Raw genomic sequence first — 9,666 nt, 5'->3', positions numbered from 1 at the left:
TATATATATATATATATATATATATATATATATTTATTTATTTATTTATTTATTTATTTTAGTGAAAACTCTTAAAGATTGACTTTATTGTCAGACAACCGTAATAAGTTGTAGCGTTCATTCATAAGAATGTAGATTGGCGGCATCACCCTGTCACTTGCGATAGCAGTATCGTTTCCACGTTATTCGCACGAGTACGCGAGGTCGTTTCCTGCCGCGAGGACTTCCGCAGTCTTCTCGCAAGTTCATTCTCATAATTCTTACGGAATTCTTAACGGAAAATCGCACTCTTTTCGCTTGGTCGCCGGTGAATCAGCTCGTTGTATAATCAATTGATTAGGGTTGCACTAATCGCATAGTGGTGGAAAATGCACGACCTCTGAGAAAATCCACGTGGGTGCGTGTTGCACATGCGAACGGACAACAATACTACCTCAACTGTATCTACGATCTTCCATCTCCTCTCGCCGCCGCTTTGACTTTCCATAGGCATCGGCACTCTTAACGAATTCCCTACGGCTAGATCGGGGTCGCATGAGGTGTAGCAGCAGATGATGCACGTAGCGCGTAGTGGTAGACAGGCTGCGAGAAAACATCACACGCGCAAAGAAGAACAATTTAAGTGAACTAACAGCGTGCACACGTGCTCTGGGAAAAAAGAGAAGTACACCACGGAGTGACGTTGCAATCACGAGATCCACGTCCGTCGGCTTTGAAGAGAGAGAAAGAAAGAAAGAGAGAGATCTTCTTTCGCGAATCCAGCTTAGATACGAATCTCTTCGACTCTTATTCGTCGAAAAAAGATTTTCAAAGATCGTAACGATCTCTGATAGGCGTATTCGATGTCTTTAAGTGAATAATAAAGAAAAGAAATCAATGGCTAACCATGCTGAGATCGGCGTATATTAATATTGCATACATGAATATAATAATTTTATATCGCGTGTATGACAGAATGCGAATGTTTAATTTAAAAGCTTTATTTTTTTAACTCAAAGTGCGGCGAAATGAAATGAAAAACATGATTTAGAGGGAAAAGAACAAATAATCAAAGCATAATTAAGAATAATCGAAGCAGTCTGTCCTAAAGATCCCTGTTGAAAGGATCAGTTAATCAGTTGACTAGTTAAATACCACTTTAAATATTAATTAAAAAGCACCGACTGTTTGCATTTTCCTTTAACTGATTCAATCGGAAATATTTGTACCGATTTACTCTAAAATAGTATGATTCACGGCGAGGAATATCGACGTTGCTATAGAAATTTGTTCGTCGACTGAAAAATCCGCTGAGTCGTCGATTCATATGCGCGAGATGGAGAACCAGTGTGGTGAACACGGCCATATAGGGAGCCCTCCATCCGGATTAGAACACGCCAGTCAACGACCTCATCTTTATGCGCGTTCGAATTCATCGATAATTATTCAACGAGCTTCGAAAGTTTAATAACTCTCGGGTCAGATGACGCGGTAGGATTCGTGGAATTCAGACATCGTCATCACATCGAGGACTCGTCGGTCGAGGTGAAAGGTAAGAGAAAGAAGTTTATAGTTCCTGTTAGTGTTAAGACGAGTTTAGACCACGCGGCAGGAAACGACATTAAAATTTCTTCTTACATGGCATTTAATTCTTTCGTTACACTGGTTGATTGAAATGATGAAACCGACTCGTTCTGTGAGTCAGGATGACGCGAAATATCAAATCGCATTAGTTCCATGTCGATTTTATATAATAGGGAAATTTTTGCAACATCAGACATTCGTGAATCATGTCTTTTGCCGCGAGATTTTACAAGAAGGTAGCTACAAATTGCCAACCATTTCATTTAGATTTAAATGATCATTATATTTTAACATATAGGGCAGACTGGGGTTATGTGGCCTTATGTGCATTTTTTAGCATTTATCTTGAAAGGAATAGTGGTTGCAAAATTGGAAAATAATCTTTTTAGAGCATAAATACTTTCCCCTGAGTTTTATCAAAATCGGAATAATATCACAGTTCAAAATAAGATAAACTGATTTGGTAACAGCAAAGTAAATTTTCGAGTTTCTCGAAATTTTCTATTAATATTCTTCATTGTGACTGAATAAAATTAGACGATGTGTTACTAGATAGAATAAAATTTATTGTAAGTATATGATATATTATTTTTTATAATAAATGCAATTTTTATTTATAAAATGATTGAAATAGAGCATATGGGTGGACGAAGTAAAGTTGGTCTATAATTAAAGCTCGGCAGAAGGGAGACTCTAGAACTATTAATTTTTTAGGATACATTTTTTTATGTAATCTTCTTTACTCTGCGCTGAACTCGACAAGATGGCTATGTTATATGTTCGTATTTTGATTATTACAAACGAAATACACAGAGTCGTGGCGGATATTAATATATAGAAGAGGGTAGCCTCTATCATGCTTATACAGTCAGTTACAACAATTAGTTGCCTCAGAAGTTGTAACTTCGAAATCCTAAAATATAGAATATTTAGTCCCGGTCTCCTCTAAAAATTGCAAGAATCAGATAATGCGATTTATTTAGCAGCTACGTGTTCCCGTATACTCTAACGCGCGAAAATATCACGTGTATTTCACATAGGATCGAAAAAGAAGCCTTCGAAAACGAACAATAAACGTATGCACCGTCCGTTCTATGTCAATTCAAGGATCTCGTCGTGCCAGAATCGTGAACGAAAACCCGATCTTACGATGAGAAAACACGAGATGCTTGTGTGCGGCGCACGTGAGCATGCGGCACAGGTGTGTCTGGCGTATACATGCGACCGTCCGTGAGTGCACACGCGGCTACAAAGTGTTACGTTTGTTGTATGGCGGTCGCGGTATGTGGGTCAGGAAGCCGGCGTTACTAACAAGTGACTCGATTCGAGTCTCGTGAGGCGACACACACCGCCAGCTTTCGTCTCGCCGAATTTCCGCCTTTTGCCAAATCTGGCCCCACGACTCAATACGTCGTGTAATCGCGCGCAACGACGACCGCGAATAACGCCTCGCCCTCTTCCGGACAAATGGAATGCACGTTGAGAAAAGAAAATATACTTGAAAATTTATTCGTGGAGTAAAAGTTTATTTCAGGTAAATAAACTTTATATCTCACAAATAAATCTTTAAGTATTTTCTTTCTCAATACACAGAGAAAATATTGCGGCAAAAGTTAATTAATTAAAAATAAAAATTAATTAATTAATTAATTAAAATATCACAGTAAGTTCTACTTTATTGCCATTAGTGGCTCGTATAATTGACATAATTGTGCCAACTGTACCATTTACAAGACGTAAAATAACATCAATATTTCTTCTAATCATTATGCGTGCTCCTACTTTTACAATTATGATCCTTGCTAATTCAGCTGTTGAAGAACTATCTTCGTCATCCTTATTTAATATTTTTGAAACTATTCAAATATGATACACAATCTATCACGTCTTGAGCTACGAGTTCTATTTCATTTTAAGAGAACGTTTTAACATTGCATTATTTAGAATGTCACATAGTGCATAAGTTGAAAGTAAACAAATTGCATTCACTAGCAATTCCTGCAAATAATCACCTAATTGTTGTAATCACAAGTAGTTTCTGTAAATTTTATTTTTCTCGTTTCTAAGGCAACTGTATCCGAATCTGTTATTGCTTTTTGAATTCTGGATAATGTATTTCTATAAGAGTCATAATTTTTTTGTCGTATGTTAATTTGTAATTAATTTGTAATTAAAATAACTAAATAAAGACCATAAATTCGCAGAGCCCATTGCTTCAATATATTTTTCAATTTTTGGTCTCGATAATTTCATAAAGAGTGGTTCTTCATGCACAGGTGGAAGTTGCCATAAATCTCCAAAGAGTATATGTTTTTTACCGAACCATACGTTATCATAATCTTCAGTATTAAATATCTCCGTTAATCGAAGATGTATATACATTAAAGTAATATTTGAAATCATTGAAACTTTATCGATAATTATTAAAGCAACATTTTTTTCGTTTCATATAATTTTAAGAATTATATCAGAAAGTTGTTTATATTTAGTTGTTTATACTTATAAGTATAAGTTAATTTGAGGATCCAGTAAACACCAATTAACGATTATATAACATAAAGTATAATGATTTTAATTAAACTTCCACTTTTCTCACACTAAAATGCAAACTAACGCGAGATATATCTCCAGTCATGTTTCATTTCAAATATTTATGATAGTGTAGTCAGAAATCTCGCCCCGTAACACCAGTAACATTGAGAGGGAATGACGTACACAAACGTGGCCGTGTACGCTCCGAATTTCGGCGAAAATGAGTATCAGTAGAAAATGTCAGACGTATGATATGACTGTCAGTCTGCTTCCCTTACTAGAGCGAGCTGTCTCGTCGGACATGCACTGTTCAACTGTGATCAAAGATATATTCTTTATATTATATTATACATGTGTATGTTATATTACTAGTTCTGTAAATATAAAACCGGAATTTGCCCATAGATGGCCCTAGCTGTCAATGTAGTTACCGTCAAACCGCGTCATTGGCGCCATTTCCTTGTTGACATCTCTGACAAAGATTTTCAACTCACAACAATACAAGTTTCATACAACAGCATAGTTTGTAATAGCGTTGAACATGTCGAATTTTGTGCCTGAAAACTACGATTTGCGGACAGAATTGATTTTCTGTTACCATTTGAAGAAAACTGCTGCAGAATCGCATCGAATGCTTGTCGAAGCTTACGGTGAGCATGCTCTTGGTAAATCACAGTGCTTTGAGTGGTTTAAAAAATTCAAAAGTGGCGATTTTGACGTGAGAAACGAAGAACGTGGAAGACCACCGAAAAAGTTTGAAGACAGCGAATTGCAAGCATTGTTGGATGAGGATGACACTCAAACGCAACAACAACTCGCGGATCAATTAAATGTGACACGAGAAGCCGTCTCCATACGTTTGAAAGCCATGGGAAAGATCCAGAAGATGGGAAAATGGGTTTCACATGAACTGAATGAAAGACAGCAGAAAAACCGAAAAAACCATTTACGAAATGCTGCTCGCCAGGTACAAAAGAAATTCATTTCTCCATCGAATTGTAACTGGCGATGAAAAGTAGATATATTTTGAGAATCCTAAGCGTAAAAGATCATGGGTAACTCCAGGCGAACTATCGACATCGACTGCAAGGCCAAATCGCTATGGACGGAAGACAATGCTCTATGTTTGGTGGGATCAGAAGGGTGTGATCTATTATGAGCTGCTAAAACCTGGCCAAACCGTTAATACTGAACGCTACCGACAACAAATGATCGATTTGAATCAAGCTTTGCGTGAAAAACGACCAGAATATAAAAAAAGGCAACACAAAGTGATTTTGCTTCATGATAATACACTCATTATGCTTACGGAACTCTCGAAGATTTCGGCCAGTCTGCTCGTGGCGCTCTTGTTTTTCTTTGATCTTATCATTACGTATATCTTAGAGATATTAGGACAACCTCGCAGCAATTTCTCAATCAAGATCTTCCCGAGGAATCCAATTCCGTCTAATTAATCATATTCCAGCATTATTGTTTGACCGATTACGTCAACTGATAGATCTGATTTTCGGTTTTTAATGTTATATCCATCATGACTTTGTTTTCAACTTTTCGTAAACATTTCAATGTATTTCGTCAAGGAAAGGAATAAACTAAAATTGTTAAATGAGTCAATGTCATCAGAGTGCTTTCATCATTAAGCTTTAAGTTTTTCCCCTTTTTGAAGAAAAGTATTGAAATGTTCGCGGAAGGTCGGGAACAAATTCTCGAAGAATGCAACAGTAATGCAGGATCTAAATCGAGTACTTCTCCAAAACCTCGATATCAGTATATGTGTCAATTTTTATTTAACGTTTCTTTGTTGATCACATCGCACATATACAATAATAAATTATACAATAAATACCTGTGATGAAGATCGACTGGTTCGCGTAGAACGTTTGTATCGGCGTTCCTTGAATTTTGGTAGTTTTCGCAATATACAATTTTGTGTTGATTGAAATCATTAGTATATGACAAATGGTCGCTCATTCTGTCAGTATCTGTGTTCAATACTCCATGAAGTAATACTGATACCGTCTTTACTTTTAATTTCAGCTACGATCTGCGAGTGGATGTATGTAACGTGACACTAATTTTACTAAGACAACACGACTCTTATATACTATAAGAGTTAAACCAAAAAAATAAAAAAAACGAAATCATATATTATGTCAACATTTTTACGCAGTAGAAAAATTTTTGGTGAATTGTTCTGCTGCAGTTTGTAACGTAGACTGACAAGTCACGCTTACGGAAATTTCTCCTATTTTTTTTAAATTTGATCTATTTTTTATTAAAAATTTAATTTTTAGTAAAAATTAAAACTAAAACGCCTAATTTGACTCCAACCATATTTTTTAGTTGTTCCCACACGAAAATAATAGTAGTAACATGCATATAACATTATAATAATTATTTCTTTATATGATTATATTTACAAATACAAAATATTTTTCTCTCAGTAAAAAACTTTTAATTTTTTATTATTACAGAGCTTATTAACTAAAAGAGCACACCACAATGACAAAATCACCAGTAAATAACCGTTTCCTAAAAAATATCTACATTAATTTAATAATAATAATAACAACAATAAATTTTACTGGTGCAACAGAAAAATAGATATTATAAGTCGATAGCATCAACAGAACGCTGCTAAGTTAAAAAACGAGGCATTAGCAATGACGTTTGCTATTATTGCCTTACTTCTCTCCCTCTCTCTCTCTCTCTCTCTTTCTCTGAATAAGATACTCATAATTATATAATAAATAAAAATTTGTTAATATTATAATATCTCTCTATACTATAAAAAATATGACCAGAAAAATATACATTCTTTAGTAGACTATACACTCTGTAATAGATCCCTCTCTCGCAGTATCACGATTCCAATGTGCTTGATTCGTTCTGCGGAGAGATTTCAATGCGCGGTTTGCGTCACTGTGTCTAAACGCTTCTTCGCGCATGCCGCATTCTCCTGAACCGCGAGCATGCGGTCGGCATTTTGATCCTCATTTTGCGATCGGCCGAGCGATCGAGAATCCGTTCCACCGCAAAATAGAACAGAGTAAACAAGAGCTATGATAATCGAAAATCACGCATGGCTGCCTCGACGCGGCGCGGCGCAAACGGCCGTGTAAGTGTCCGCGCGCTCGCCGCGATGAATGCGATCGTATGCGACGGCGCATACGCTATGCGGCTCGCATGTTTGCACATTACATTTCTAATTGAATAACCGATCGCGACCTCTTCTCAATCGAGTGACACGGAATGCGGCGGACGACACGTCCATACGTCCTTGCTTTCAAGAACCCGGTTACTTAGCTCCCTGTGCGTCAGCCTTCCTGTTGATGTATTGATCCATAACAGTTCGTGTGGAAACAAAATTATAATGTACTTTATTCCTGTTAAAAAACGATTTTATTTGTTTTATTAAATTTCAAGTCCAGTTGCATTCCAACAATATTATAATTTTATTTGAACGTTATAATAGTTTAATAAGAAGTAATCTAATTATTTTGATAATATAATATCTTCCTTCGATATTTGAAAGATTATTCAATTCAATATTCTGCGCTAAAATTATTTTGGAATAACAAGAGCACAGATTTTTCTTCATTGAATCATATAATATTTATTCTTGCGAGTATAATTTACTTTCGTTTATGTAATCTCATTGGAAGTTTAACGTGTCAAAAATAAATATTTTCTAAAAAAGAATGTCCTTTTTTTACAACTCGAAAAGTCTAAAATACTTTTGTTCCATTTTTTCTTATTTTATTTTTAATAAACAAAAAAGTCACGTTTTACTTCAAATAAGTACTTGAGGAACAATTTGGTTGTAAAAAAATTTTTTAAATCGTCGTGATTGTGATTCTATATTTTTGAATGACGAAGCATGCGAAACATTTTTGCATGGATTATTAAATTTCATGGTTGCGTTGATCAGCGCGCGTGTGGTTTACAAAAATAGAATTATGAGTATTCTTCTCTCATTGTTACCATCTAGAAGAAACCATAATTAAATCGAAGGAGAAAGCGCCGAGGGCTAGGCGAGCCGGTTTAGGGTGATGCGGTTGGATGATTGTTTTCTTAATTCTTCCTACTTAACCCTACAATCGTCGCGCTACTTTTCGAACCCGAGTCGACACATGAGATCTTGAGAGACTCTAATATAAAAAATTATTTTATATCTTTTATGTTAAGAACTTAAATATTTTCTTTGTTTAATTAGATTTTTGGGTTCATGTAAAATATAAAAAAAGATTATTTTGGATATAATATTCTTTTAAAGACCCCCTGCGACGACTGTAGGGTTAAACACAATTCTCGCCTCGGAAAAGAGAAAAATTGTACGCTGAACAAGAAATCCAGAGGTGCCACGATATCTGAGATTTCGGAAGTGAGCTTAGGTCGAATTATTTACCCCGCGAAAGGAATATACAAATCCGCGAGAAGAAAATACAAATATATGTATATCGATAATGTTGACGTGACAAAACATGTCTGACAATCTTATTCTTAAAAAAAGCTTTTAAATTGTACTTGTATACTGTGTGAAAGAAGAAACATGTAAAAATTAAAGAATATCTTTTCTGTGGGTACTAATAACATATTTAATGAAATCTTTTCTTTAAATACGATAATAAATATATATTTTCTTATTTAAAAAGTATGTGTGTATTAGTATAAATAAATATGTATGTTATTAATACCAATCAATTAAATATTTTTTTATTTCTCAGATATGTTTTCTTAGATACTTCTTTCATCTTTTGTTCCAAAAAACGTTCTCAAATTTTTCAATTTTTCAATCTTTTTTTTCAATTCTGAAAGATTTCTCTTTAAGAATAGAATTGAAAACAAAGGTGTTACGAATAAAATTGGATAATTAATACGTCTCCGTACTCTCTACGAATTTTCTCTGGGATAATTGTTAGACATGTTACCGACGTTGTCGATCCTGTTATGCCGCGCATTTTGCAAGGGATAACTTCCTTGCGATTAGTTTAATTTCGCGTTGTGAAAAAAAGAGTTACTTATGTACGTACGCATTACTACCGCACTTGTGTTTTCTGCGAAATTATACACACATTGTTCTCAAGCGCGAGTACATTACTACAAATTGCCGTCTGAGTTTCCACGAGTTTTCGCAACTACGGGCAACCCTGCATATCTGTTATTTTCCTCGAAACGCCTCGATTCCATTTCTACAGTCCCATGCCGAGCGCTTCGCCTTGTGAACCTGCAATTATTGTCCCGCATGACGATTCTACACTGATAATTATCAATTACCATGCAGAGCAGAAACGTCGGGAATTATGTAAATGTGCGAATGGTGAAAATTTATACAAGTATCTCAGTCGGTTTGGTAAAGCTCGTCGGTTATATCATCTCGAAAGAATTAGACGTTTTCGTTTTACCGTAATAACGACGCATTAAAGGAGCTCACGTAAGCCATGTATAACACTCTGTCGTCATTTCTCTCGAAGAGAGTACCAACACTTTCCTATGATCTCGATGGTCGTATAAAAATATGATTACGAACAATTGCGAGAGAGAATCTCCGAAAGATCGGATTCCCCG

At 35.5% G+C, this 9,666-nt stretch overlaps 2 protein-coding genes across 4 annotated transcripts in view; one reads left to right on the top strand and one right to left on the bottom strand.

Annotated features, from left to right (window-relative positions):
* LOC116848037 overlaps nucleotides 1-9,666 on the top strand; it is a 60,899-nt gene that overhangs the window by 4,360 nt on the left and 46,873 nt on the right. The window lies entirely within an intron of this gene.
* LOC116848040 (putative fatty acyl-CoA reductase CG5065) lies at nucleotides 5,290-6,151 on the bottom strand. Its single transcript, XM_032823763.1, has 2 exons — nucleotides 5,945-6,151; nucleotides 5,290-5,544 (listed from the first exon to the last, which is right to left on the bottom strand). Exons 1-2 carry the CDS (start codon nucleotides 6,042-6,044, stop codon nucleotides 5,378-5,380), a joined length of 267 nt encoding a protein of 88 aa, XP_032679654.1. The 5' UTR covers nucleotides 6,045-6,151; the 3' UTR covers nucleotides 5,290-5,377.

The sequence above is a fragment of the Odontomachus brunneus genome, unplaced genomic scaffold, assembly GCF_010583005.1.
Source record: "Odontomachus brunneus isolate Ranch 3 - 2012 unplaced genomic scaffold, Obru_v1 Obru_scaffold_087, whole genome shotgun sequence".
Taxonomy (NCBI): domain Eukaryota; kingdom Metazoa; phylum Arthropoda; class Insecta; order Hymenoptera; family Formicidae; genus Odontomachus; species Odontomachus brunneus.
The sequence above is the reverse complement of the archived record's forward strand: the minus strand, read 5'-3'. Positions and strand labels throughout refer to the sequence as shown.

Excerpts from the sequence above, each read along its gene's own strand:
- LOC116848040 (XM_032823763.1), bottom strand. The coding sequence starts at position 6,044 with ATGATTTCAATCAACACAAAATTGTATATTGCGAAAACTACCAAAATT. Across the intron at positions 5,545-5,944 it reads CCAGTCGATCTTCATCACAG|ACGGAATTGGATTCCTCGGG; the intron begins GTATTTATTGTA and ends ATGATTAATTAG.